Source organism: Acanthamoeba castellanii (genome assembly GCF_000313135.1).
Source record: "Acanthamoeba castellanii str. Neff unplaced genomic scaffold scf7180000084699, whole genome shotgun sequence".
NCBI classification, from domain to species: domain Eukaryota; phylum Discosea; order Longamoebia; family Acanthamoebidae; genus Acanthamoeba; species Acanthamoeba castellanii.
Window position 1 is genome coordinate 131,455 of NW_004457346.1, and position 27,975 is coordinate 159,429.

Sequence of the window (27,975 nt, forward strand, 5' to 3'; positions counted from 1 at the left end):
AAAAGTGATCACCAGAGGGCCGCAACCACAACAACAAAGAGATAAGGTCAACATAAATAAAGATGAGAATCGTAGTGACCGGTGCTGCGGGTCGCTTGGGTTCTGCGATCGTGCGACACCTCACCAGCCTCATGTCGGCCTTCGACTTGGTGCTGGCCGTGCACAGCCCCGACCTGGCGCCCGAGTGGCTCAAGCGGTGCGGCGCCGGGGTGTGTGCGGTCGACTACGCCCGGCCGCCGACGCTCGAGGCCGCCTTCGAGGGGGCCAACGTGGTCGTGCTGGTGTCCCATCCCTCAATCGAGATCGAGCCGCGGGTGGAGATGCACAGGAACGTGATCGACGCGGCGGTCAAGAAGGGCGTCCGGCACATCTTTTACACCTCCCAGGCATTTGGGGGCAACCTCGAGTCCACGAGCCGGGCGCACGTCATGCAGGCCCATCTGGCCACCGAAGCGTACCTGGCCTCCATAGCCTCGCCTTTCCCCCCTTCATCTTCATCTTCGCCATCTTCCACTGCATCTTCAGTCAACTCTAAGTCATCTTCATCTTCCGAGACTCATGGCGTGACCTACACGATCATGCGCCAGGGCATCTACTCAGAGTCCTACCCGCTCTACTTGGGCTTCTTCGACCCCGAGCACCCCGCGGCCGAGGTCGCCCTGCCCGATGACGGCGGGCGCGGGGTGACCTGGGCAGCGCGCGACGACCTGGGCGAGGCCATGGCCAAGCTGGTCCACTGCTACGCCTACGAGGCCGAGTGCTTCCCCTTCATCAACGAGACGGTGCTGCTGTCGGGTCCCGAGGCCCTGTCGCTCGAGCGGGTGGCCGAGGTGGTGGGCTGCCTGCTCAACAAGACGATCGCCATCAAGCGGGTGTCGTCAATCGACGACTACATCGAGCGCTACGGCGAGGCGGCCAGGCGCGACCCTCGTGTCGGGAACCACATCAGGGAGTGGGCCACTGTCTACGAGGCCATCAGGGCAGCCGAGTGCGAGGTGCTGACGCCGACGCTGGAGGACTGGCTCGGCCGCCCGCCTGAGTCGTTCGAGGAGACGATCAAGAAGACCCTTTTGTCGAGTAGGCAGACCCAGGAGCGCTGACGCTTGAAGAAGTGGAAGGAACACAAGAGTGAGTGACAGCAGGCTGACGTCAGCAGCCTGATCTTCAAGAAATCTCTGCGGCAGATCGACAAAAGCAACTTCTTGCTCTGATGATGGCGAGGACGAGAGATCAATTCAGCTTCTTTTTGTTGGTGGGCGCTGCAGCTGTGTTGCTCATCTTTGTGGGCGCGGCTCGGGCGCACGAGAACTTCAAGGGGCTCTACGCCAAGAACATGAAGGCGCTGGTCGATGATTTCCACCCCATCGCGAGTGCTGGCCACAACAAGAGGGAAGAGGGCAAGTGCTGGCCTGGCTTCTCTCCCGAGAAGGTACCTCCCACACAAAATCTCATCATTTTTTTTGTTAATTGAAGATTGATCATTGGCACACGGCATCTGTCCACTCACAACTTTTACGCACAGAACGACAAGTTGAGCACATGCTGCTGGTATGGTGCCCAGACGTGCTGCAAGTCGAGCGTGGCCGGCTACGTCCTGCGGACGGTCACGGTACTCACGCCCCCCACGAGCCTCCTTGTGTGCAGTTGTAGCCACGCACGTAGGGGCATACATCATCATCATCATCATCTTTCTTGACGCGTCTTGTCTCCTTCTTCTCGTGCAGCAACAACTGGAGGCGGTCCACAAGAACGGCACGAACGACAAGTGCTACGCTGCCGTCGCGGACCTCCTGTGCCTGTGGTGCAGCCCCGACACCTCCAAGTTCACCGAGGCACGTCGCACCACTAGGCCCTTCCGCCGCAGCAAGGCGTGAGTGTCTTGCATTGGGTCGTGTTGTGTGCGCTGTGTTGTATGCTAATGAGCGATTGTGCGTGCGGTGCGTGCGGTGCGTGCGGTGCGTGCGGTGTGTGCGGTGTCCGTTACACAGGGCGACCAGTACATTTCGATTTCGGTCTGTCCGTCGCTGTGCAACAAGCTGTGGGACGCGTGCCACGACCAGCAGGACAAGTTCGGCATCCACCCCAAGGCCCTCACCGCGCGTCAGCTGTGCTCCGCCCTGCTCATCGAGGAGGAGGACAAGGAGGGTCCCCAGGGCGGCGTCAACGTCGTCATCGCGCCAGGTGCGTCTCATGTCCACGCAACACACCACACACATACACATACACACACGCACACGACGCGCGTGCAAGTGGTTTCCTTAGCACTAACGTGGTTCTCCAATGCGTACAGCATCCTCGACGACGTGCTACAGCGGCGCTTCGCTCTCAGTTGTCGAGAACAGGTACGCGCTGTGTGGTGGTGTGGTGGTGTGTGTGTGCTGTGTGCTGAATGTGATGTGGGTGAACTGATCTTCGTGTTTTTGAACAAACGCAGCAACTGCTTGCCCCACGTCACCTCATCCAGCTCGTCCGGCGGTCCCTCTGGCGGCTCCATTGCGGCCATGGTGCCACTTTCCCCTCCTTTTACAACCACCAGCCTAAAGACGCCGCTGCCATCGGCTGTACTGACGTCATCGTCGTCGTGGTCGCACACACACACACCACACACAACGACACAGGTGCTGGTGCCGTTCCTGGTGATCGGAATCACGGCCGTGGCCGTGGTGGTCTACTTCCGCGTCCGCCGGAGGCGAGAGGGCCTCGTCTACCTCGGGGCCGGCGGTGGCGGCGGCGGCGCCGACGAGTTCTCCCTCTCCGCCGACGCGTTCGGCGAGGAGGAGGAGGGCGGCTTCCTTGACGAGGAGGGCGACATCAGCGAGGGCACGGGCAGCAGCGGCCTCCTGAGCGATGAGGACAACAAGTTTTCCGTGCAGTGATGGCTGAGAGGGCAGCAAGTGAGAGAAATGAAGAGTGAGTGCACAGACTTCGAGTGGTTCGTGTACAAGGAGCACACAGCGAGATGCGAAAGCTTGAAGATGGCAGTGATGACTGAGCATCAAATGCAAGGGGGATTTGTTTTTTGGATTAATGTTATTTTTTCCTCAGGTGAGAATAACCCGCTTTACACCCTCTTGACGAGGCCATGCGACCTGGCAAGGCGGTTGAAGGCACCGTCGGCCTCACCCATAGCCCTGATGTAGCCGCAGAGAGCGAAGGTCTCGAACTCACCGGGGATGATCTTGCCGTCGGAATCGACCTTGGCAACGTTGATCTGCACGCTGGCGTGATCCTTGGCAGTGATCAGGCGGTTGGTGGCCGAGCTGGAGAGGGTAAGAATATGATTAGTGTATGCTGGAAGAAGCAAGCAATGCTTCAACAAAATTTGAGTTTCAGATATTGTGTCAATCATCAAATGAATTATGACTGGGGCGACAATATAAGTCATCACTTGTACTAGCACTCTCCCTCTCTTCCTAACACGAACTAAATGCCTACTTCGGTTCATCTCCGCCTCTCCTTCGTTTCGCTTGTTCCATCTTCTTCCACTTCTTGCATCTAGGGGTGGCGAAGAACGTACCACTTGCGGGGAATGTAGAGATCAACGGCAACACCTTCGTCGTTCTGCATGCTGGGTGCGTGGAAGGGTCGTGAGGGAAGGAAGAAGGAAAAGAAAGACGATGCCGACGGAAGAGAAGCAAAGAAAGCAAATCCCAATTAAATGCCGGATATTTCCCGGATAACATTTTATTTACTTTCTTTTTATTGTTTTCACATCAATCTCGTTCTCGTTGCATGCATGCAAGCAGAGCTGGCAAACATGTAGAGAAGATGGAGAAGGAGAGCCCGAGCTGTGCACACGGGCCGACGCTCCTCTTTCAATCATCGCAACGCCAACATGATGTAGAAGTAGAGGAAGATGGCAGCGCAGCCCGGGCGTCATCTAGATCCTACTACGCGTGCTCGGCCTACAGGGACCGACGCCTCTGCCCCTTCTTCCTGTGGGCCGACGAATGGGACCCCCTGGCTTCATCTTCATCTTCATCTTCTTCTTCTTCTTCATCTTCCGCTCCACAAGCAGCGCAGCCATCTTCAGAGCCGCCCCAAGAAGCAACTCGGGGCGGGGTGCGGCTAAGCGGGAACGCCAAGGGGTTGGCCCAGTTCATGTTCGACGCGGCCGCACTCGACCTGCTCGCCGCCGCGTGCGTGCGGCTGCCGCACCGCGTGTGCGATGGCGGCGACGTGGACCCACCGCGCGTGCGGCGCGTTCTGTGCCTCGGCACGCCGCGGCTCCACGAGCGACTGCTCCAGCTGGGCAGCACCGTCGCGGCGAGCCTGCTGCTCGACCTAGACCACCGCTTCGCGCCCTTCTTCGGCTCCACCTTCGTTCGCTTCAACATGGGTAACATGCGTGTGCGGTGTGTGCGATCAGCGTGTGCGGTGCGTGCGGTGTGTCACTGACCGGCCGCCACGCGCTGCGCGCGCACACAGGGAACGCGCACTTCTTTGACGCGGCGGACGAGGCCAAGGTGGCGGGCTTCATGGCGGCCGGCTGCGACTGCATCGTGCTCGACCCGCCCTACGGCATGCTCGTCTCGTCCCTCGTCGCCACCCTGCGCGCCCTCTCGCGCTCGGCTCGGCCGCCACAGTCGCAGTCGCAGCCGCCGTCGCAGCCATCGGAGGTGGTGGCCGATGGCCTCGGCGGGATGTCTGTGATGTGGCTGTGCCCCTTCTACTACGAGGACCGCATCAAGGCCAGCCTGCCCTCCTTCCACATGCTCGACTACCAGGTCAGGCGCGCGTGCCGTGCGTGTCGTGTGTCGTGGCGAGCCTCACGTGAGGCGTGCGTGTCGTGCGGTGCTGATGCGTGGGAGGGTGCAGGTGGGGTACGACAACCATCCGCTGTTCAACCGGGCGACGCCGTCGAAGACGCGGCAGCGGCGGGCGCGGCGCGGGCGCGGGGACAAGTTCGCGTTCTCGCCGGTGCGCATCTTCACCAACATCGCCGCGAACGTGTTCGTCCTGCCCGAAGCCGAGGGCTATCGCCTGTGCCCGGCCTGCGACCGCTACGTGTGCCGCAACAACCTGCACTGCGACGCGTGCGGCAAGTGCACATCCAAGGTGTGTCGTGTGCGTGTGTCGTGTGTCGTGTGTTGTGTGCTGGATGTGACGATGTTGCGTCGTAGGACGGGAGGAAGTGGAGTCACTGCGACGCGTGCGGGCTGTGCGTGCCACCGGGTCGAGTGCACTGCCACACCTGCGGGCGATGCGACTTGCCGCAGCACGTCCACGCCTCGCCCGTACGACACCTGCGCTCGATCCAATGAATGTGCGTATGTGCGATTGCGAGTGTGGTGCTCAACGGCGTGTCGTGTCGTGTCGTGTCGTGTCGTGCGTGTTGGGCGCAGGGGGCCGAGCGCTCGGTGGGTTGCTTCACGTGCGGTGCGACGGACCACAAGAGGCGGGCGTGCCCCACCACCGCATCGACCAAGAAGAGGAAGACCAAGCGAAGGAAGACAACGCACAACGTGGACCAAGCGCAGAGCGATGGCGGCAACGCCGGTCGTCACGACAACAGCGAAGAGGACCACATCGAGAGTGAGTTGAAATAAATAGGCGTCGGGGGGTGTGCCCCCCCTTTATTCAGCGTCAGCGCCAGCGTCGTCGGCTCCTCCTTGATGATAATGATGATGACGATGGTGGTGATGAACGAGCAGCCAGCACGACGGAGAGTAGCGGTGCTCTCTCTTCTCTCATCTATGTACAGTCTAAAATATCGCACACATCGCGTCGCACATAGAACACGCGCGCACATGCCATGGTTCCGTGCGCGTTTAGGGCCTGGCTCCGAGGAGCGGCCGTGGTGCGAGCGGCGCGTCGTCCTCCACCTCGTTGTCGTCGAACGACGTGTAGCACTTCGTGCCCTCTGTGTGCCGTGCCATGTCAGCAACCACACGACACACGACACACGACACAACACGACACACACACACGACACGACACACACAACACGCTCACGCACCTCGTGGTCGATCGTCGAAGGAGCGGTCAAGTCCGTAGCGCTTGGCGTAGGCCTCGGCGGCCTTGCGGTCCTTCCGTTCCCACTCCTCCTCCTGCTTCCGCGCTGTCCGCTTCGACGATGAAGATGAAGATGACGACGAGGGCTCGTGCTTGGCGGCGGCCTTGGCCTCCTCCTTGGTCCGCTTGCGCAGCTCGCGGTCGACCTCCTTCTCCTCCTTCTTCTCCTTCTTCTCCGAGTCGCGATGGGCGCGCCACTCGTGCAGCTTGCCCCTCAGCTCCTGCTTCTCCTCGCGCAGCGACAGGAAGGTCCCTCGAAGGATGTCCCTCTTCCTGGCCTTGCCTCCATTCGATGAAGAAGTAGAGGAAGATGATGATGAAGGTGCTTCCTCCTTCGAACGCTTCTTTTGATGTCCGTCTTTGCTCGTCTTACTCTCCTTGTCCTTGGATCGCAGATTCCTCAGGCTGAGGAAATGGGAGCCGCTACTCGATGGCGATCCATTGTTGGAGCTGTTCCCCGACTTGGGGGACCCTCCTCCTTCCTCCTTCTGCTTGCTCTGCTTCTGGCGGCCCGCGGGGCCTTGATCGCGCATCGGCAGAGAGGGGAGCGTGCTGGCCGATGCCCATCTTCGATCGATGGTGTACTGCTGAGGCTTCATCGAGAGCACGGCCGACACCTCCTTGGCCTTGGGCATCTCTTCCTCCTCTTCGCTCCCCTCCGCCTGCGGCTCTGTTCGTTCCTTTCCATTCTCTTCCATTCCTCCCGGGTAAGGGCTTTCATCATCATCATACTCCCCATCCGCGTCCATCGAGAGCGTCCTCCTTAGCATCTCCCTCTCGGCCTCGTCCAATGCCACCGGCTCGCCGTCCGATTCAGATTGGCTCGAAATCTCGTCCTCATCCTCCTCGTCATCGTCGGTGTCCTCTTCTTCCTCGGCCTGCCGCCGCGCCATGAGGTCCTTCACCATGATGTCGTAGATGTCCCCCATCCCGAAATAATGCAATTTGTCCAATTCAAACACAAATTGATCCGCGAATGACGGATGATTCCCGCGTTATTCGAATCTCAGCCGAGGCACCCAAGGGCCAACGCTGGTCGGTTCGCCAAGAAGAGACGAAGATGGAGGAGCGGTAGAGGTGGAAGGGTGGCCTCTTGTTGTGTTTTCTGCAGTCGCTGCTGCGCCTGTTGGGTTGGTTAGGACAACCACCTGTCCTCAACTATTCCAAACATTTATGCCTAAGGTATCATAGCATTCCATAAATAATTAACTCAATTCCTGGGCCATCCCCAAAGACAGAGCAGGGTGCTGGTGTCGTCCGTGGTGTGCTCCGCCAAGTCCCTCACAGACCTGACCGCCGCATCGTCATACTGGAGAACGCACCGCACGCACCGCACGCACCACATACGCCACACCACACGCACACAATGCTCACAAAGAGAGGTGCAGGCGCAATCGCGTGGCCTACGACCAGCAGATTCTGCCACGGAGCCACTCCTTTCCGAGGCGGCCCGGTGGCAGCCCCATCCGCGCCAGGCTGCTCTACGGCGCCAATGACCGACACTCAAGTAAAAGTCCTCCCTCTCGCTCCCGTCTCCTTGTGTGTGACGAAGACGAGGTTGTAGAAGACTTCTTGCGTGACTGGTTCACGATGTTTGCTCCGTCATCTGCTGCTGCTGCTTGCAGGTGTGACATCGGCGGCGTGGCTGCTCAGGTGCTGGCGATGTCGCCCGAAGAGCTCAACGCCGCCTTTGTTGAGGACGCCCTGAAGAGCCGGGGCGTGTTGGTGTGACAAGAACACACCTCTCCTCGCCTTGAACAGATCTTCACTAGTAATGCTCAATGCAAGAGAAAAAGCACCAACCGCTCAGGCAGACGCGTCGTTGTGGTTGTGGTGGTTGTGGTGGTCATCAGTGTCCTCCTCCTTGGGCCGCTGCTTCTCCTCGTCCTCCTCCTCTGCCTTCTCTCGTCTGCCATCGACATCATCATCGCCAGCCGAAGAAGAAGACGATGACGACGAGGTCTTGTCCTTCTTGGACTGCGAGGCCCGCCGCTTCTTCTTCGGCTTGTTCGGCGTCAGCGACCCCGTCGCCGTCGTCGGCAGCAGCTGGCGCCGCACACTCGGGCTCGACCTCGCCTCCTTCTCCTCCTCGGCCACCAGCCTTCGCCTCCCCTGCGCCGCCTCGTCGAAGCTCAGCTCGCGGCGCCTTTCATTGCTCCCATCGCCGCCCGCACCGTCGGCGTCGCCGCGCGCCTCGGCGTCCTGCCGGTCGGCCAGGTGCTTGATGCGCTGCAGCGCGGCCTCGTCGTAGCTCTTCTCGCGGCGCGACGACCGGTGGTGGTCGTAGGGCAGCTGCGGCGACACCTCGCCCTCGCTCCCGCTCCCGCTGCTGCCGGCGTCGGGTCCGCCGCGGCGCATGCGGGCGTAGAACCGCTCGCGGATGCGCTTCTCGCTGAGCCGGTCCTTGGGCAGCGGCGGGCTGGCCCCGCGCCGGCGGCCGCTGTGGCTGTGGTGGCTGTGGTGCAGGTCGCGCTCCTCCGAGCCCAGGTCGTTGAGCGACTGGACGGGCGGCAGCGCCGACGTTGACAGCGCCCGGCGCGGCGACAGGTTGGCGGCGGATCGATCAGCGCTGGTCGGCTCGGCGTCGGCGTCGGCGTCGTCGTCCGATGACAGGGACCGGAGGCGCTTGACCTCGGCGCCGCACACGTGGAGGAGCGACGGGAACGGCTCTTCGGCGATCTGCGCAAACGTCGACATGAAATTGTCCCTCGCCGTGTCGTCCTCCTATGACCTTCGTGTTAGCTACGACACGCACACGACACGACACACGACACGACGCACGGTGATCGGCGGGAGTACCAGGAGGGTGAAGAAGTGGAAGGCGATGAGCAGGAAGAGGTCCATGGGCACGTAGCCCATTCGTGCCACGTCAGCAAACAGCGCGCGCAGTGCTCGCTCACTACGTAGTGAGCCAATCAGAAATCAATCAGTCATCAGCAGGGCCACAGTAGTGATTGGTGGTTGGTTGGTGCGCGGGCATTACCTGGCCAGGGGCAGGAAGAGGCAGGCGAGGCCCCAGGTCGACCGCGTGACCTGGCGGATGTTGGTGAAGTTGGGCGCACAGATCAGGATCCACTGCGCCAGCGTCTGCTTGTGCCCCTGCGCCACCAACTGCCGGAACACCTGCGTGTGTCGTGTCGTGTCGTGTCGTGTCGTGTCGTGTCGTGTCGTGTCGTGTCGTGTCGTGTCGTGTCGTGTCGTGTCGTGTCGTGTCAGTTGGGGGAGAGTTGTGGTACGCCAAGGCGTGTGCGGCTACGAGGGTACCTTGTAGAGGACGTGGGTGACGGGCGAGGGTGCGCCTTTGGCCACGGCCTTGACGAACTCGCCGATGACCAGCGTCAGCGCCTGCTCCACGCGGAAGAAGTCCACCAACACTCGCGGCAGCACCCTACATCACCGTCACCCAAACACACCCATATCAGCTCGCTTCTTGTTGATGTGTGTGTGTGTGTGTGCCGTGTGTGTGTGTGCTGTGTGCTGTGTGTGTGTGTTTGCGTGCGTACTTGATGACGGCCTGCGTCTCGAAGGAAGACGAGCTGGGCAGCTTGGAGAAGAGGATGGTCACCCGCTCGATGTTCCTCACCTCATTTCGGCTGGACAATGATAATAATAAATTAATAAATAGTTAAAAGCCAACAATTCCATTTATCATTATTATAATATATTAGAATAAATGAATAAATGAATGAATAAATAAAGGGTACCTCTCACGGTCGGTGGGCGAGGTGGCGGGGTGGGGCTTGGAGGGCTTGCTGTCGCGCTCGGTGTACATGACGGTCAGCATGAGGCCCAGCGAATACAGGAACAGCTCACCGTCGCCCTGCCCCACGAACGAGTGGATCTTGCCTGCGTTACGCCCCCCACCCAACGCACAGGCTCATGAGCACGCATCCATGACACACGCACGACACACACGCAGGCACACACGCACACACGCAACACACGCACGCACGGCACGCACGACACACACGTACTCATGGCAAACTTGGCGAGGCGTTTGCGGTGCGTGTGTGACAGGGAGAAGGAGATCAACAGACGATCAAAGCCCCTAAATATCGCGCTCAACATCTGTGGTGCGTGTCGTGTCGTGTCGTGTCGTGTCGTGTCGTGTCGTTGGTGCGTGTGCGGTGTGTTGCGTCAGACGGAGAGTCGCGCGAGGGTGATGAGCCTGCAGTGGGCGCGTACCATTTTGTCGTCCGAGTTTTCGCCGGTCTTGATCATCTGGGCGAGCGCGCGGCGGGTGAAGTCCTGCTCCTCGGACTCCTTGGGGTACTGCTCGATCAGCAGGAACGCCACCCCGATCAGGTGCGCCTGCTCCCGCGCCGTTCCCAGCCACTGCCCGCCGCCTGGTCACGAGAGAGAGAGAGAGAGACGAGCCGCACCACGTGAGACACAGCTGCGTCCAAACCGCACACGTGACCGCACACACGCACACGCGCACCCGCACACACGTACCTTCTTCGCAGAGGGCCGCGAGGATCGTCTTGAAGAAGTATGGCAGTAGCGGCAGCAACACCTGTGTGTGTGTGTGTGTGTGTCGTCCTGTTAGCGCAATTGAGGCCCGACCGCATACGGAGAAAGGTGATCGCGTACGCGAGTGAGATTGCCTTCGATGAGTGTGAGCAGGGCGTTGAGCGCGGCGAGCCGCGCGGACTGGTGGGCGCTCTCGAGCGCGTGGCGGAACGTGTTGGTCACCCACATGGGCGTCACCAGGCCCAGGCAGTCGCGCTCGCTCACCGCCAGCGCCCTCGCAATACCCGCCAGCAGGTAGTAGTGCTGCACCTGGTCGTCCACTTGGTCCTGACCGTCACACAACCAAAAATGAATAACGTGCGTGCGGTGGTGAGTGTGCGTGTGTGCGGTCGTGTCGTGTCGTGCGTGTGCGGTGGTGCGTGTGCGGTTACCTCCTCGAGCATGCGAATGAAGAGTTGGCACATCCAGCGCCATTGGTCGGTGCGGAAGAGGTCGGAGAGGATGAGGATGCCGCGCATCGCCTCGGCGGCCATCATGGATCCGGGCTCCGAGGCGAGCCTCTTCTCGAACGACCGCAGCAGCACGTCCACCAGGTTGGTCATGTCGATGCCCTACATTCATTCATCGACCACCCACGCACCTTCAGTGGCCGCCCCTCAAAACGCACACGCACACCGCACACACCGCACACACCGCACACGCACCTGCCACTTGTATTGTCTGTTCTGTCGCAGCTCGTGGACCGACACTTGCCCGGCGTAGTAGCGCAGCGAAGGCCTGGCAAGAGGCCCAGCCAACAGCCCGTGCGTGAGCACAAAAGAAGAAGAAGCAAATCGAGAAAAGTAAAAAGAAAATAGTGTGTACCAGCCGATGCGCTCGATGTTCTGGTGGTAGGGCGAGAGCTGGACGAGGCTGCTGCTCTGCAGGGCCGTGTTGGCCGAGGGCGGCGTCGGGAACTGCCACGAGTCGAGCGACGCGGCGCTGGGCGAGTGCAGCTTCGACACGGCCGCGGCCAGCGCGCTCTGCAGGCTCACCAGCGTGCGGCCGTTCTCGCTGTTGAGGTAGATCAGCTCGCGCTCGCGCGGCACGTGGACCAGCGAGTAGGCGTCCCACGCCATCGTGCCCACCGAGCGCCAGTAGTACCACCCGCTCAGCGGCGTTGGCGAAGTCGTCGTCTCCTGTGTGTGTGTGCGTGCGTGTGGTGGTGAGTGTTGTGTGTGTCGTGCGTGTGCGGTCGTGTGTTGTGTGTCGTGTCCTGTACGGGCAAGGTGGCGATGCCGAGGCAGGATCGCATGAGGAGTGACGTCAGGGAACGAGCCAGCAGGGACTGCGTCTTCAGACTGCACCACTCCTCGTTGACCTTGTTGACGTCGAACATTGCCAGCAGGTTGGCCCTTTCGAATCGCACACGCGACACCACCGCACACACCGCGCCGAGTCAGCACCGAGCGCGCCAGAACGCACCCACGCGCAGGGAGGTCGCACCAGAGTTTGGTGAACTGCGAGTTGTGGTCCCAGGTGACGGCGTTGAGCAGGCGCAGCGTGATGGCCAGAATCTTCTCCGGATTCTCATCGAACTTCTGCCGGCTGCTGTCGTGCATGTTGTTGATGTTCTGCAGCAGGTCGTACTCCAAATAGGCTGTGTGCGCACACCACAACACACCCAACACACACATCAGAAAACACGCACGGCATTGGCCCCGTGCGCCACGCCCGCTCGCACCACCCGCCACTCGTGCCGCCGGCACCTGCGCGTGTCATCACCGCACACCACGCACACATGACACACACGACACGACACGACACGCGCGCGTACCGCCTTCGACGATCTGTGGGTAGATGAGTTGGACGTCCTTGCGGGCGAGGGCGGTGACGAGGTCGCAGTAGGCGTTGACCACCGGGTTGTCGGCGCACGTGTCGTGGAGGTAGGCGAACCGCTTGTTGTCGGCCTCCGACAGCAGCAGCTCCATCACCCGCTCCATCTTGATCTCCGCGCGCCGCCGCTCGCCGTCGTGCCACTCTTCGTCGGCCGCCACACTCACCGACTTGCCCGAAATCAGCTCTTGCACCTGTCGGCATCGCGGAATGTCAGTTATGTGCATGTGCGTGTCGTGTGTCGTGTGTCGTGGTGTCGTGGTGTCGTGGTGTCGTGTGTCGTGTGTCGTGTTGTGCGGTGTCGTGTGTGGTGTCAGGCAGAGACCTGGAGGATGCTGGCGAACATGTGCTCCCAGGTGGCCTTCTCATCGTCGGACTGCCACTCGGTCAGGGTCTCGCGCTGGCTGATGGCGATGACGAGCTCGGTGCACTTGAGCACCACCACCAGGTCGTCCTCCGACGCCGCCGTCTTGCCCGGCGGCGGGGGGCGGGGCTGCCGCGTCGACATAATTCTATCGAGATAGCGGCGCAGGGCGTAGCCGCAGAAGCGGACCATGTCGAGCTCGGTGAGGTGCTGGTAGAGGGCCTCGGACAGCGAGGCCACGTGGGCCAGCAGCGCGGCCGATGATGACGTCAGCAGCGATGCGGACGAGCCGTTGGGCGACGACGTTCCCGCGGGTCCCGTTGCTGCTGACGTGGCCGACGACGACGATGACATGGCAGCCGCCACGACGCTGCGCGATGGGCGGCCGTCGCACTGAAGGACGCACACCACGGACCTGACCACCTGCACAAAGTCGTGCCACGCCGGCTCAGGGGCGTCGGCGGCGTCGGCGGCGATGACGGACTTGATGTGGGCCGTGATGAGGGCGATGACGGCCTTGCGCACGCTGGCGTCGCGCATGATCGGCTTCGACGTCAGCACCAGGTGCGCCAGCAGACCCAGGTCGCACGCCGGCTCTTCCTCGGCGCCGTCGGCGTCGCTGTGTGTGGACTGCAGCTTCGGCGTCGTGCGCCTGAGCAATGCGAGGAATGCCGGCTTGTCGGCGTAGTAGATGGCCTTGAGGCCCGACGCCAGGTGGTCCGCCGTCGCCACGTCGGCCTCGCCGGCCTCGCCGTTGACCGCCGCAGTACAGCGCTCCATTGCGAACTCGACGATCAGCTGCTTCCAGTTGTCGCCGTGCAGGCGCTGTCGGACGTCGGCCGTGTTGTCGCGCTCCCGCTGCTGGCGCGCCGAGAAGCCGATCGTTACGTCAGCGTCGGCGTCGGCCGCATTGTCGCTGTCGCCGCTGGGCAGCAGCTCGAGCGCTGCGGCGACGAAGCGGCCAAAGGCCACCGTTAGTGGCGCGGTCTCGGGGAAGCCCAGGGCGTCGAACCGCCGGCGAGCCTTGGTGACCTGTCGCCGCAGCTTGGCCTCGCGCTGGGGCTGACCGTCAATGCCTGCACGTTGCGTCGCAGTGGATCGATCAGGCAACATGTGCGGTGTGTGCCGTGTGCGTTGTGTGTCGTGCGTGTCGTGCGGTTGCGGTTGCGATTGCGCAGACGTTAGCACGACTTGTGTACCTTGGAGAATGAAGTAGATGCGGGTGCTGGAGAGCACGTAGGAGATCTCCGACGTCAGTTGAGCCAAGAGCAGCCGCTCGGCGAACAGGGACCGACCGCGACGCTTCAGCACGCGCAACAGGACCTGTGGTCCACAGCCCGCCGCCAACGTGTCAGCCAAACTCAACTGTTTTTGTACGTCACACGACACACACACCACCGCACACGCACGCACGACACGGGCGAGCGCGAGTACCCCGACAGTGGCCATGGACGGCGGCAAGCTGCCGAGAGCGGCGAGGAGGTTCTTGAAGTCCTGCTCCTGGCGACCGGCTGCGCTGCCGCTCCCGAGCAGTCGGCTGCGCAGGCTGCCGAGCAGCTGGAAGGCGAACCGGCCCGAGGCCGTGGCGTACATGGACGGCGACGACAGGGCGCTGCCCACCAACGCCACGAACTTCTTCACCGTCGGCTCGTTCGTGTGCTCTCTGCAATCGTGACACATGCGTGAGCACGTATGTCGTGTCGTGTGTCGTGTGTCGTGTGTCGTGTCGTGCGTGTGTGTGTGTGTGTGTGTACATGAGCAACTGGCCGAGGTCTTCGCTCCAGGTGAGTCCCGACCAGGCGTGGCTGGCGCTCGCGTCCAAGAATGTGGCGAGGTAGCCCACGAGCGCCGTGAGCTCCACCACGCGCGCCCGCCAGCCCAGCTTGCCACGACCAGCGGCCGTGCGCGACGAGCGCGCGAACTTGAGCATCGCCAGCGACAACTCCGGCAGATCCAAACAATGGAAAAGTCTGTGCGTGTCGTGTCGTGTCGTGTCGTGTCGTGCCGTGTGTGCGGTTTAGGTGAGGAGTAACTGGGGGTGGAGTGACGGTGGAGTGGTGTGCGGTACCGCGAGAGGCACACGCAGGCCACTTCGCGGCCGTAGGCGAGGGGTCCGCTGAAGAGGAGCGGGAAGAGCCTCGCGTGGGCAAAGTCGGTGGCGGCGTCCGTCCACAGCCCGCGCATGGCCGCGTGTATGCGCGGAAAGCGCGCGGGCGAGGCGAGGGCGATCAGGTGGGTCACCAGATGCGCGTAGAGCTCGACACTGAACGCCGACGCATGCTCTCGCTTCATCGTGTCCTCTACAGTCCTCACAATCAGTGTCGTGTCGTGCGTGTCGTGCGTATCGTGTCGTGCGTATCGTGTCGTGCGTGTCGTGTCGTGTCGTGTCGTGTCGTGTGGTGGACGCACGGAGGGCGATGAGGACGAGCTCCATCATGCGACGGACGAAGACATCCTCGCCGGGGCTTGAGCTCGCTGGGTCGTCGTCGAGCTTAGCCAGGGCCGGCAGGATTTCCTCTTCGCTCCGCATGCCCAGGAAGCGCAAATACTACCGCAGGCACACACGCACGCAGTCGTCATAGTGTGAGAACACGACACACGACACACGACACGCGGCGGACGCATACCACAAGGGCCGGCGGCAACCAATAGGGGCCGGTCACGGATTTGATGGACTGCTCGAGGTCGCGTGCCGATAGGAGCTTGCCTTCGCCGAACTGGGGCGTCTCCTCCGGCCGCGATTCGACCTCCTTCAGCTGCAGAAAGGCACGCGTTCAATCGTGTTCGTTTGCGTGTGGCGTGTGGCGTGTGGCGTGTGGCGTGTGGCGTGTGGCGTGTGGCGTGTGGCGTGTGGCGTGTGGCGTGTGGCGTGTGGCGTGTGGCGTGTGGCGTGTGGCGTGTGGCGTGTGGCGTGTGGCGTGTGGCGTGTGCGTTGGTGTGCGTGCGTACCAATTGCACGAAGCCTTCGCAAAGCGAGTCGGTGGTTTCTTTCTTCGTCTTCTCCGATTCGCTGTGCTTCTCCACGACCTTGTCGAACAGGGCGTAGAGCTCCAGCAATTCCTGTGTTCGTGTGTGTGGTCACGATTTGCCAGTGAGTTCGTGTAGTTGTGGTTGTCCCTGAGGGGAGGGGACCTAAGGTGGGGTCAGGTGTACATAGTCGTTGGTGGCAATGTTGGCCGCGAGCGACGCGGAGGCCAACAGAGGGAAGAGGGTCTGTCCGATCTTGAGCGCATACCTAGACGCACTTGCTCAGCACACACATGGCACACACATGGCACACACATGGCACACACGGCACACACACACACACACCACACAGACGCTCGAGTGGGGGACTGGAAGAGCTATTTACCCCTTGCACTCTTCGACGCGGTAGCGGCTCTTGAAGAGTATGATCGACAGAAGCCCGATGCCGTGGCTCAGGTTGGCCCGCTTGAGGATGCGTGCCAGAAATTCCTCGCGCAGTTCCGTGAGCTCCTTCTCGCAGTCCTCCTCGGTCCACTTGGTCGTCGTCTGCGAACTGAACAGCTCCCGCAGCAGGCTATCCAAACACAAAAATGCGAGGAATGCACACACACACACACACACACACGCGCGAGCGCGTCAGAAGCTTGGAGTGCGTGCGTGCGTGCGTGCGTGCTTACCTGGCGATAGTGGGCAGCAACGTGCCAGAGCTCGCCCAGTACGGCGAGCTGAAGACGCACGACGTCAGCCGCAGGAGACGGTCATTTGAAAGCGTCTGCCGTGTCACACATCAAAAGGAAAGCTGTGTCAGATCACACGACGCATACACACGGCACACGCACGATACACGACAGACACGACACAGACACGACACGACACACACTCACGTCACGGAAAAGGGGCAGCTGCGATACGAACCCCGGGCAGGTGTTTGCGGATGATGGCGAGCACGGAGAGGAAGTCGAATATGTAGGGCAGGATGTGCGGCGGGTGCGGGAGGTAGGACTTCTTGCCCATGATTTGATTGATGACGTGACCCAGGAACGACTGGTCCTTGTCGAGCCGCGAAAAGTCAATCTGGTCGCGGTCGCACAGCATCGTGAGTCACGAGCACACACGCACACGCACACGCGCACGCGCACAACCGCACACGCACCACAGCACACACACAGACGCACAGTGGGCGAAGAATGATACCCCGAACTTGATGAGCTGCGTCATGACGAAGAGGACCTGTTTCTGCAGGCCGAGATCGTGCGTGTCTCTGTACAGCTTCATGGCGCCGATCACCAGCGGCTCGAACATGCGGATCAGCGACTTGCCGCTCCTGTCGTCATTCGCCCCCCAACACCATAAAGTGAGCTGCGCGCAGTCGTGCGCGTGTGCGGTGGTGCGGTGGTGCGGTGGTGTGCGCGGTGGTGTATGCGGTGGTGCATGTGCAGCTGATGGGCGGGTTACCGGATGATTTTGTCGGCCTCGATCAGGGGAATGGGGAGGTCCACCTTGCTGTAGAAGTCCTCCGACTGGGTCTCGCGGAGTCGATAGGGGTGCGACAGGAGGGAAGGCCGCAGGGACGGAACCTTGGAGGCGTCCTGCAGCGAGGCCGCCATCGCCGCTTCCTCATCGAAGCCCTGGTACAGCTGCTCGTAGACACCCAAGTCTGCAACAAGAATAATGATTTATTATTTATTTATTGTTATTGTTATTGTTATTGTTATTGTTATTGTTATTGTTATTTAAAGTGTAAATAAAGCTGGTGGTGTGTACTGTGCGGGTGGACGATGGCCTGGTGGGATTTGTAGTTGGCGTCGTGGAAGACGCGTTGGACTTGGGCCTTGGACGGTTGCACGGGGTGGAACGTGACCATGAACAGCTCCAACAAGCACGACATCACCTCCTGTATGCCGGGCGGTCACCAATGAATTGGTGATCGACGCCCGACACACACACACACCCACACACACCCACACACACACAACACATACAAGGCGCGTACGGGAGTGAGAAGTACCTTCGGGGAGAGGAAGAAGTGGACGTTAAGGTGGTTGAGGATTTCCTGGGCGAAGGGCACCACGTAGCGTCCCACGTTCCTGATCAGCATGGCCATCGCCTGCGCCGCCACCATCAGATCGGAAGCGTGTGAGACAGTGGAATGAAGAGGCCAAGAATCCAACAACCCCGAGGGTGAAACAGGGGGCTCGAGCGAACCTTGAAGCAGGACTTGCGGAGGAGGGAGAACTTGTCCTGCTCGAAGGAGATCAGGGAGGTGGAGAAGGTGCTGTGCAGCTTTTCGTAGAGTTCGGTGTAGACGCCCTGGGTCGCGGCCGTTCCCAGCACTGCGCCCTTGGTCGCCGGCGATGCTGCGCATACCAGACCAAACAATTCGGCCATATAATAAGAATAAGGAATAAGAATAGTAAGAAAATTAATAAGACATAAATAGTAATAATAGTAATAGTAATAATACAAATATGTGCGCACCGGCGAGGTCGGCGATCATGGCAAAGCCCGAGGCAGTTTCGGGTCTGGACTGGGGTGCCGGCTTGCGCTGGGCGATGTGGCTGAGGAGGGTGATCACCGCGAGCAGGTGTTGCAGGATGCGCAGCCACTGCGAGGTGAGGTGATGTCGCTCCGATTTCTTGCACATGTAGCCGATGATCTGGTGGTGGTGGTGGTGGTGGTGGTGGTGGTGGTGGTGGTGGTGGTGGTGGTGGTGGTGGTGGTCGTTGTTGTTGTTGGCCAGTGAGTACTTCATAGCGGCTGCGTAGAGCGTCGGGTGAGTGTGTACCTGGACGAGGTCGATGTGTACGTCGAGATCAGTGGCAGCCCATGACGACGTGAGCCGTTCGACGATCAGCGGGACGAAGTCGCCAAAGTAGATGGCCATCGGGTTGGGCAGCGCATCAAAGTTCTTCATCCCCTCAGCTGTTAGAAAAAAATTAATAAAGTTAGAAAAGAAAGAAAAGGAAAAAAAGGAAAAAAATGGTGTGGTGACATTCACACGAGACAGGGACTGGAGGAGAGTACTGTGGGCGTGGGTCAAGTAGGTGTGAGGCTTGGCGTAGGCCTTGCAGAGGAGCAGCAGCGCGTGGTAGATTCCTCGCACGCCGTCCTCCGGCACCAGCGCGTTCACCCGCTCCAACAGGAGCTGCGCCACCTGCGACAAATTATGCAGCACGTCCCTCCGAATCGCGAACTGTACACGCGTGCGCCAAAAAAACGGGGCATCAGCGATCGCACATGGCCGCACGCGACACACACACACACACACACAACGCAGGCGTGGTGGTGGTGTGCACCTTCTTGATGGAGTGGACGGTGCACAGGTGGCGAATGTGGCGTTCGATGAGCGCAGCGTAGGGGTGCGTAGGCCCGGCGGGCGAGTACAACTGAAGCCTCTCCACGAGCGTCACCACAGCCTCAGCCGCAGCCTTGAGACGCGATAAGGTTTTTTATAAAAAAATTAGAATGATTAGAAAATAATCCAATAATGGAATGTAGGGAATGTACCTGGCGCACGCGAGCGTCGGGGCTGGCGAGTAGGTCGAGGACCATGTTGAGGCAGCGCCGCTGGAACGACGTCTCCTCGCGAGTGTAGACGAAGACCCGGTTTTCCGTGGCCAGGTCTCGCTCGACCACCTGAAGCGCGCAGTAGTCCACACTCGCCACAAAGGCCAGCGCCTACACACGCAACACAAACCGTTCAATTTGGTTGTGTGCGTGTGCGTGTGCGTGTGCGTGCGCGTGCGCGTGCGCGTGTGGTTTAGTTGATTACCTCGGTCTTGACGAGCCAATAGGTGTCCTCACGGATGCTGTCGATGAGGGTGTAGAGGATCGTGATTGCGCAGCGCGCATACGCCGAGGCGAGGATGTCGTCGAAGCACGTGATGAGCGCGCGACACACCATTTTGCGCACGTTGGCGGACTCGTCGAGCAGCAGCCGGAGCAGGTAGTCAACGATGAGCGACTGCACGTCGATCACCTCGAGGGCAAGCACCGGCACCGGCACCGACTCCTCCGCGCCCGGACTCGTTGCCGCCGTCGCTTGTGCGGGTGTCGCCGTGGTGTGCGGATTGCGAAGAATGCCAGCGATGAAGCAGGCGATGATGTGGGCGAGGCTGCCGCGGATCAGCGGATCGGAGAAGGTCACCAGCTGCAGCAGCTCCTTCATCGTGTGCTGGTTCTGCGCGTAGGTGGTCTGCGCGACGCCGCTGCCGCCGTTGTCAGCTGCAGCCTCGGCTTCATCGGCCGGTGCCGCCGCGGCGTCGCCCTTGGAGAGATCATCGACGGCGGTGGCGGCCTCGGCGCCGTCGGTGAGCCGGAAGTAGTCGCAGAAGGTCTGGGTGTAGTGGAGGGCCAGGAACGACAGGCACTGGAGCACCACCGCGCGCGAGGCCACTCGAACGGGAGGCTTGCGGTTGAGGATCCACGTAAGTCGGCCCAGGATCTCAGGCACTGTCATTTAAAGCCACACAGGTGAGTAGTGTAAAACAGCACGACACACACCGCACACACAACACACTAGCACGACACGCACATGAAGAGAGAGAGAGAGAGAGAAAAAGAGAGAGAGAGAGAGAGGAGGGTACCGGTCGTGGGAGATACGAGCTGCGAGTTGAGAACGGCATTGCGCGAGGGACTGTGCGAGGCTGCCAGAATGGCCTGGAGGAGCTCCAACGCGATGCCCATCACGTTCTGGTCGTAATGGACCATACTAAACACCAGCTCGAGTCAACACAGCGCAAACGCACACACGACACACATACCACACACGACACACACACGCACACACGACACACATACCACACACGACACACACACACACACCACACTCACACACACGACACACACGGGAGATGCGGTACCATTTGGAGGCCAGGTCGTGTAGGAAGGGCACATGCGGGAGAATGGGGTTGCGCGGATCCACGACTCGGCTCTTCCACTCTTCGGAGAGGTTGAGCAGCTGCAGCAGGCAGTACAGGATGCCGTACAGGTTGGCCTCCGATATCGGCTGTTTCACTGCGCGCATATCAATTTCAGTTTAAAACTTTAAATAGTTATAATAATAAATAATAACTAATAAGAATAAAATACAACTACCTTCGTTTGAAGCCTTTTCGTCCTCCTTCTCGTGCTCCTTGCGGGAGTTGTCGGCGCCGTCCTTTTCCTCTTCGTCCATGTTGATGTCGTCGTCGTCCTTGTTGTCCTTGTCGTCCATGAACGACATCGCCCGATTCTGCACCGCCGAATCCTTGCGCGGCGACGTGATCGCCGGCGCAGCGCGCGCCACCTTGGGCGAGCCCACGGGCGTCGACACCTTAACAAATGTTATCGCACACGTGAGCTACCACAAAAAAAGCGTTTGATGTGTCGTGTCGTGTCGTGTCGTGTCGTGTCGTGTCGTGTCGTGTCGTGTCGTGTCGTGTCGTGTCGTGTCGTACCTGATGGTCGGGTTTGGTTGCGGGGATGATGTAGGACTGGAGCTGCTTGCGAATGGTGTAGATGGCAAAGTCGAACGGCGACTTAGGGTAGTGGCGGCAGATGACCACAATCGAAGCCGCCGATGCGCGCCGAATCGCTCCTGCGTGGTTGACGTGCGGTGTAAGAAGAGGCCACACACGACGCACACGATACAAACGGGGAAGATGAATCGTGTTCATGAAGAAATGTGTGCGGCTGGCACACGCGCGCGCGTGATGCGTACCAGACACGTCGGCGAGGTTGCGGACCAGGAGTTCGATGATGTTGTTGACCTCCTTCTCGCGCAGATAGTAGACCAGCGTGCAGCAGAGCTTGTCCATCGAGTCGCTCAGCGTCTGCTGGATCAACTCATCGCCCTGTCGTAATCGAACAAGCCAATCAGCATTAAAAAACCAAACATCAAACAAATAGAATCAAAGAAAATATAATAATATAATGTAATATTATTAATATTAATATGCTGAGGTGTACCCGTTCGATGATGTCCTGGATCACGTTGAGAAGCGAGGACACATATTTTCTGCACTTGGTGGGGTGGATGTGATCGCAGACTTCGGAGAACTTGAGCAGCGCCGATCGTCGTGCCCGCGTGCTCTCCGAGCTCTGCGCGCAGAGGCAAACACCTTGAGTTATAGAGGCCTCACCACACGCACGACCGCGCACGCAGAACACTTACTTTGATGCCTTTGTAGAGCGCAATCAGAACTCGGTCTTGGAAGGAGGCGATCAGGGTCTGGCAGCAGTGGTTACGAGGGCGTGAGTGGCAGGGAACTGATTTGTCAGCCGCTCACTGCACGTGGACGAAAGAGAGCCTTCCTTACCTTGATGACCTTGTTGAGGGTCTCGTCAGCGACCGTCCACACGGACATGTCCTTGTCGCCGCATGTGTGCAGGAGGGCAGCGATGCCACGCGACAGCTGCGCTGCAAAGTCGGTATTCGCCCTACAAAGCCACACACACGAATATTGTTATATAAAAATAATAATGTAGCAAATGCGTAACACGAGCAACAGTAAATAGTAATAGCATAAGAAATTAGAATTTAAAAAATAATGAATGAATTGATACCGAAGGGCAAGGTTGCACAGATGGGCGGCGATGAGTCGGCAGCTCTTGATCCTGCTCTCGCGGAACTCGACCGTCTCAGGGGCCGCAGCCGTGGGCGTCTCGAGGATCTTGAGCGCCCGCTCGAGCGACAAATCCATGGCAGCGCACTCACCCCTGCGCAAACAGTTACTGTTTTATTCTTTTTGTGGCCAACAAATTTCTTTTTGTTTCTCTGTGCCCACACCCTCCCTTGCTGTTTTGGCGCGACGAAGTGTCCCATGAAAGGGCAAGTTCTGCCCCAGCAACAGGACGATGAACTGTACTGAGATTTCTGAAACTCAACCTCAGTATTCCAGATATCACATTTCACAAGACCACCCAGATTTGCTCAACATCACAGCTCCTGATTTGTCCATCTTCAAACCAAGAAGCACAGCCACAGGCTGAGCAGTGATGGAGAGGAAGAGAAAGAGGAAGAGGAAGAAAAGAAAGAGATGGAGGAAGAGAAGCAGCAAGGCAGATGAGTTTCCAGATGCAATGCAGTTCATCTGGCTAATAATGGAGGCAGCAGCTGGCATCTCTCACTGCCACCTCAGCAGCCTGGAATGCTGACATCTGGTCCAGAACCACTCTGGGGAAGTGGGAAATAAGTAGTTAGGCCACAATGATGCCAAGGCAAGGGTAGAGTGATGTAATGGTCTGTAGGGCTTTAGCATTAAGGTTGTTTTGTAATGTATTGAGGTAGTCAAGTGACATTAAGTCCTGACCCTCAGGCATCATTTGGTTGCAGCTTCTCTTCCTCAGCACCATTTGCATGTTAGCCACATCCATCAGCTCAGAGTTTGAGAAGAGGATAAGAGAAAGAAGAGATATGAAGCATTCCAGACCTTCAGCCACCATTGTCCAGTCAGTTCAGGTCTGGGTTCCCCAACTTGCACTCATTTGAAGTAAGAGGTCCAGTCATTTGTCAAGCACCCAGTTGGAAAGAGATGTTGGCTTGCAAAAAAGAGTCACTGTCCCCTTTTCATGCCCACCCAGTGTATGGAGCAGTGTATGGATTGCATGTCCAGTGAATCTCAGTGGAAGGCCCTGTTACCATTAAAATCAACTTTCTTCCTTTCCCCACCCATCCCTCTTGTATTGATTCCACAGGCAGCCTGGAGGGTGACATTGTTGTTTGGTTTGCAACAATGACCTGTCAGACTGTTGTCAAACTCCAGAAAGAGTGGCTCATTGTTGCAGTCATCATTGCCACCATGAGTAGTATCACCCAGAGTGAAGTCCTCACCTTTGAGGTGAGTCAGGTTGAGCAGCAGCAGTGTTCCCCCTCAGGCAACCTGACCAGGGGAGGTGGCACAGTCCTCAGAGCAGTGGTGCAAGTACCTTGATGGTGGTCTCCACTGGTGCTGGTGGGGCTGTTGAGCATTGAAGGCTGGTCATTGGTTGACAACTTGCTATTTTGACCTAAAGCACACTTCAAAAATCACACAACCAGACTCTTGCCTGCATACACCAGCTTGGTGTGCCACAATATCAAGGTGTCCAACATGCTTGTTTGGCACACACCAAAGGATGGTTTGTTTCTCCTCTTTAGCTTCTCATTGGCATCATCACACCTAAGGACTTGCACCTGTTGTTGTCATTGTTGTGCCTGATGTACTCCAGATGCCTGATGGCGTGAGCTTGGAGTCGCCGCCGATCTTGTCCTCCGTGTAGTCCATGCTCTGCCTGTGCCTTGGCTACGGGGGGCGTACAGCGCACACGCCGCGCAAATTACACGTGAGCCTAAGGCGGCAGCAAAGAGAGAAGAGAGCAGAGGCAACGCGTACCAGGAAGATGGGATGGGGGATAATGTGGAGGTTCATGTAGGAAGACGGCAGATCTTCTTTCCCACGTCGAACATCGTGATGAAGCTGTCCAAACAATGTTTGTCAGATGGAACGCGCGTGAGTTGGGGGGTTGATAGACACAACCGCGCGAGGATCGACAACAGAGGCGATGTTACCTTGACCGTTTCCAATAACTGAAAGTCCTCAAGAAGGAACGAACCTGGATCCTTGCAATTGCTCTTAATGAAGCTAACACGACATGATAAGCTGCCGCCTCGACTTGGTAGAGTTGGTGGCGTCGTAGATGCCCACGCAACCACCCTTGCGCAGCCACTCAAACATGTCGTCCAGCACGAGCACCGCCTAGCCTCAAACGAAGAGAAGAAGAGGGATGGGGTGGAATGACTAGACGTCACACACACACACACACACAACACACACACAACACACACACTCACACACACACACACACACAACACACACAACACACACACCAAGTAATGCAAAGAGGCAAAGAAAGCGCATGGTACCATGGTACCATGTGCAGGCGCTGAGTGCTGCCGTCAGGGTTGGTGGGGTCGAAGAACTCGGGCGCTGCTTTGCGCCTAGCTTCTCACGAGAGTCATGAGAGCTGGCAGGGTGTTTGTATGCATTCATGTAGATCTCGAGAGGTACGCCCAGGCGCTCTCGTCCTGGGTCAACCAGCGTATCTTCGAGGCCAAGGCTGAAGGCAAGAAGAAGAGCACTATGGAGAAGACCGTTTCGTACAACGGGGCCGAGGACAATCTCATGAAGCTCACTGTGTGGACCTCCACCCTCCAGCGAGCCATCGCCACTTCACAGGTACTTGGCTTCTCCACTGTGTGTGCGCGTGTGCGTGCGTGCGTGCGTGTATAGTCGTAAGCCAGCGGCCTTCTTACAATAGGGCATGTTGTAACTGTACTATAGTACCTGCCACAGCGCAAGATCCAACTGCGTTGCTTGGACGAAATCGATGCAGGCAAGTGCGATGGCATGACCTACGAGGAAATTGGTACGGCACCGCACGCATAGGAGAGGGAGGGATCATGGAGGGCTCACGCCTGTGCGCCTTCCAGCTAAGAAGATGCCCGAGGAGTTTGCTGCTCGTGCTGCGGAAGAGGAAGATGTCATCCAAGTACCTTTTACTAGATCGCGATCACTCACAGCGCTGTACGCCTACGTCAAGGAGAAGCTCGCCGGCGAGTGCCCGCACGTTGGTGTGCACCTGCCACCGCCCAGAGGTGATGATTAAAAAGGTTAACAGCTAAGTTCCGTGCAAGATCTTAATAAGGTTATTTTTTCGAAGTGTTCAAGAACAGCCTCAACCGCAAATGAGCAGTTACTGCGCAGCAGTAACTTGCATTATCACGAGCGGTGGGCGCAGCGGAAATATCAGGATATTTCCGGGAGCGGCACGGAGTGCGTGCCGTGGTGCGTTTGTCGCTGTCAATTGACAGGAGTGGCAATTGACGAGGGCGACAAAACGCTGGTGGAGGGACGTGTTCAGCATGTTTTTTCTTTCTCTGAGCGTCAGGTCCCGCCCGCCCGCCCGTGTCGTTGTTTGTGTGCGCAGGGTCCACCATCGGCACCGCTCTCTGGCATTCTCTGCCGGAGCATTCGGCATCGCGGGCACCAGGCAGCCAGGGAGGGGATGGGAGAGGGTGAGGTTAGAGATAGGAGGAGGTGATGTGTACAGGATGATGCTATACACCCAATGAAATATCATGTGTTTTCAGCTGACGCCGAGGGAGTGATAATCCCCTCATCTCCAAGCTCCGGCACTTGAGGATTGAGAAAGAGTAGGCGAGGCCGCTATGGGTAAGCGCTGGCTCACTCTCGTAATCTGTTGTTGCCTGTGGGCGCTCTCTGCCACCAACGGGCAACGAACGGTCAAACCTGCCAAAACCTGTCCACTGGAACTATCCGATGGCTCACCAACCGTCTTTGATGGTCCACTCGATGGCTACAGGTACCCTCGTGAATCCATGCACACGTTGCTACTAAGTCTCGATATAAAACTCAATGTAAACCATAAAATCTAATACCCTCTCATTTCTTCTAGATTTTCAGACTTCAACCTGATCTCGTTCGGCAACTTCAAAGCGACAGGTGGTGGCTCCAGCATCAGAGGCCGTCTGGCAGTCCAACACAATGTGTCGATCTCCGGGACCTTCAGCATCGGCGGTGCGCGCAACGTGCGCCAGCAGCGCTACTCGGTGGTGATAGGCGGAGAGTCGGTGACGTGGCGCTCGGGCAGCGTGAGCGGCGGCGGCTTGCTGGTAACCTCTACCAACGAGGGAGCCATGCAGCTGGACTTGGGCAAGTCCCTCCAACGACAGACCGTGGGCGGCTGCGACGTTGCCTCCAACTGCTTGATTTCGTTCTTCGACGATGCCTTCTCCTACTTTGACGGCTTCACCAGCGACATGGCCAGCGACGCCCAGGCCACCGGCGCCGGCTCAGTGACCCTGCTGCACGGCGGGCTCCACTTCACCGGTCCTCGCTGGGCGCAAGGCACCAGACGTCTGGTGTTCAGCGTGCCCTTGGAGCAGTGGAACTCGGCGCACTACTTCACCAAGGCCTACGTCGCGGAAGACCAGGAGTTGGTGGTGGTGATCGACCAGGACGGTAGCGCCCAGTCCCTCAGGACCAAGATGCCCGCCGACGGATTCCCTCATCTTAGCAACAAGCTAGTGGTCGCGTTGGCCGGCCAAGGGCCGAAGGTGGAGGTCGAAGGTCCCGTCCCGTTCGGCGGTTCGCTGCTGGCCCCCCAGCGTGACGTCCACCTACTCCAGGGCAGCTCAGTCAGAGGAGTACTCGTGGCGGCCGACCTCCACCAGTACAAATCAAGCCGGGTCCTCCACCAGGAGTGCTCACCGGGCTGCATCGCCACGCCCTGGCGCGTCCCAAACAATGCCACCGAGACTACGCTCTACGTGTTCGCCGGCGACGACGCGCGGCTACGCCCCGACTTCCTGGCCGTCATCGAGTTCGATGAGCTCTCCCGTGACTACGGCAAGGTAGTGCTCACGGTCCCTCTGCCACCGCCCGGGAACATCGGAAACGAGCCGCACCACTGCGGCCTGGTCACGGAGAACCGCAACATCCTGGCGTGTGGCGGTCTGCTGAGCCTGCTGAGCGACCAGGACGGCATCTTCTTCTTCGATGTTTCCGAGCCGCGTCGCCCTCGATTCCTATCCTCAACCCGCGCCAGACATTCAAGCATAACTGACGACTTCCTGCCGCTGCCCAGCGGTGGATTTCTGGTCACCCAGATGGGCTCGGCCACCGGCGGAGCACCGGGCCGCCTTGCCGAGTTCGACCGTTGCCTTCGATTGGTCGCTGAGCACCCTCGCAAGCCGTTGCCTGCGGATGACCCCGGCTTCAACCCTCACGGCGTCTCGGCCCACTTCGACCTCAACATGCTGGTCACCTCCGACTACGTCAACCCTGTGAGTACTCTCAATGCCTACGCGGGCGGCGTCGAGCTGCGCGGGACCATCAGGTTTTGGGACCTCGAGCGGCGGGAGATCAGCAGCACGGTCGTCATGCCTGGCCCGCCCATGGGCATCATGGACATCAAGTTCATTCCACACGACCCGCATGGCATCGCCGTCGCGGGCGCCATGTTCTCCGGAGTCTACTACACGGTCGACCCCACCACCGGCAGCGTGACCGAGGCGTACAACTGTCGACAGATCGTGCCCCAGTTGGGCGAGCCCAGCCAGTGCATGGTCCACCTCCTGACCCCGATGAACAGCGGTGACAGACTCCTGGCGTCGTCGTCCTACGGTCAAGTGCTGCTGCTGGACATCTCCAACCGCGCTAGGTTCCACCAGTTGTCCGTGGTCAACCTCGGTGTCACTGCTGGGCCACACGTGCTGGCGCTCACCCAGAGGCATTGAC

General features: G+C 59.3%; 7 protein-coding genes and 1 pseudogene across 7 annotated transcripts; 5 read left to right on the top strand and 3 right to left on the bottom strand.

Moving 5' to 3' along the window:
* Window positions 1-62: 62 nt before the first annotated feature.
* Window positions 63-1,100, top strand: ACA1_131790 (protein from patent family protein; the record flags this gene model as incomplete). Its single annotated transcript, XM_004336141.1, has 1 exon — window positions 63-1,100. One exon carries the CDS (start codon window positions 63-65, stop codon window positions 1,098-1,100), a length of 1,038 nt encoding a protein of 345 aa, XP_004336189.1.
* Window positions 1,101-1,333: 233 nt separating this feature from the next.
* ACA1_131800 (uncharacterized protein) lies at window positions 1,334-2,876 on the top strand (the record flags this gene model as incomplete). Its single annotated transcript, XM_004336142.1, has 7 exons — window positions 1,334-1,429; window positions 1,523-1,609; window positions 1,725-1,778; window positions 1,998-2,181; window positions 2,291-2,342; window positions 2,465-2,504; window positions 2,619-2,876. The coding sequence occupies 7 exons, from the start codon at window positions 1,334-1,336 to the stop codon at window positions 2,874-2,876; spliced, it is 771 nt and encodes a 256-aa protein (XP_004336190.1).
* A 185-nt stretch (window positions 2,877-3,061) lies between these two features.
* ACA1_131810 (ribosomal protein S21e, putative) lies at window positions 3,062-3,445 on the bottom strand (the record flags this gene model as incomplete). Its single annotated transcript, XM_004336143.1, has 2 exons — window positions 3,062-3,291; window positions 3,436-3,445. The coding sequence occupies 2 exons, from the start codon at window positions 3,443-3,445 to the stop codon at window positions 3,062-3,064; spliced, it is 240 nt and encodes a 79-aa protein (XP_004336191.1).
* Window positions 3,446-3,768: 323 nt separating this feature from the next.
* Window positions 3,769-5,549, top strand: ACA1_131820 (zinc knuckle domain containing protein; the record flags this gene model as incomplete). The annotated part of the gene is made up of 6 exons (XM_004336144.1): window positions 3,769-4,348; window positions 4,429-4,529; window positions 4,587-4,727; window positions 4,819-5,058; window positions 5,124-5,237; window positions 5,346-5,549. 6 exons carry the CDS (start codon window positions 3,769-3,771, stop codon window positions 5,547-5,549), a joined length of 1,380 nt encoding a protein of 459 aa, XP_004336192.1.
* A 222-nt stretch (window positions 5,550-5,771) lies between these two features.
* ACA1_131830 lies at window positions 5,772-6,944 on the bottom strand (annotated as a pseudogene).
* An 877-nt stretch (window positions 6,945-7,821) lies between these two features.
* On the bottom strand, window positions 7,822-22,377 carry ACA1_131840 (HEAT repeat domain containing protein; the record flags this gene model as incomplete). Its single annotated transcript, XM_004336145.1, has 48 exons — window positions 7,822-8,694; window positions 8,815-8,914; window positions 8,999-9,114; window positions 9,280-9,403; window positions 9,519-9,608; window positions 9,720-9,861; window positions 9,990-10,083; window positions 10,201-10,361; window positions 10,471-10,531; window positions 10,609-10,815; window positions 10,920-11,099; window positions 11,193-11,265; window positions 11,353-11,666; window positions 11,750-11,882; window positions 11,974-12,127; window positions 12,305-12,557; window positions 12,689-12,856; window positions 12,917-13,803; window positions 13,927-14,050; window positions 14,162-14,390; window positions 14,482-14,669; window positions 14,810-15,027; window positions 15,137-15,275; window positions 15,355-15,402; window positions 15,677-15,787; window positions 15,881-15,962; window positions 16,080-16,240; window positions 16,372-16,419; window positions 16,610-16,768; window positions 16,889-17,018; window positions 17,150-17,351; window positions 17,459-17,588; window positions 17,703-17,801; window positions 17,900-18,051; window positions 18,173-18,350; window positions 18,480-18,616; window positions 18,719-18,887; window positions 18,991-19,122; window positions 19,202-19,372; window positions 19,467-20,146; window positions 20,281-20,405; window positions 20,557-20,710; window positions 20,792-21,008; window positions 21,133-21,272; window positions 21,396-21,528; window positions 21,849-21,905; window positions 21,994-22,114; window positions 22,241-22,377. The coding sequence occupies 48 exons, from the start codon at window positions 22,375-22,377 to the stop codon at window positions 7,822-7,824; spliced, it is 8,901 nt and encodes a 2,966-aa protein (XP_004336193.1).
* Window positions 22,378-24,795: 2,418 nt separating this feature from the next.
* Window positions 24,796-25,321, top strand: ACA1_131850 (fructose6-phosphate 2-kinase/fructose-2,6-bisphosphatase; the record flags this gene model as incomplete). Its single annotated transcript, XM_004336146.1, has 3 exons — window positions 24,796-24,891; window positions 25,009-25,081; window positions 25,146-25,321. 3 exons carry the CDS (start codon window positions 24,796-24,798, stop codon window positions 25,319-25,321), a joined length of 345 nt encoding a protein of 114 aa, XP_004336194.1.
* A 707-nt stretch (window positions 25,322-26,028) lies between these two features.
* ACA1_131860 (uncharacterized protein) lies at window positions 26,029-27,974 on the top strand (the record flags this gene model as incomplete). The annotated part of the gene is made up of 2 exons (XM_004336147.1): window positions 26,029-26,038; window positions 26,140-27,974. The coding sequence occupies 2 exons, from the start codon at window positions 26,029-26,031 to the stop codon at window positions 27,972-27,974; spliced, it is 1,845 nt and encodes a 614-aa protein (XP_004336195.1).
* Window position 27,975: the final 1 nt, after the last annotated feature.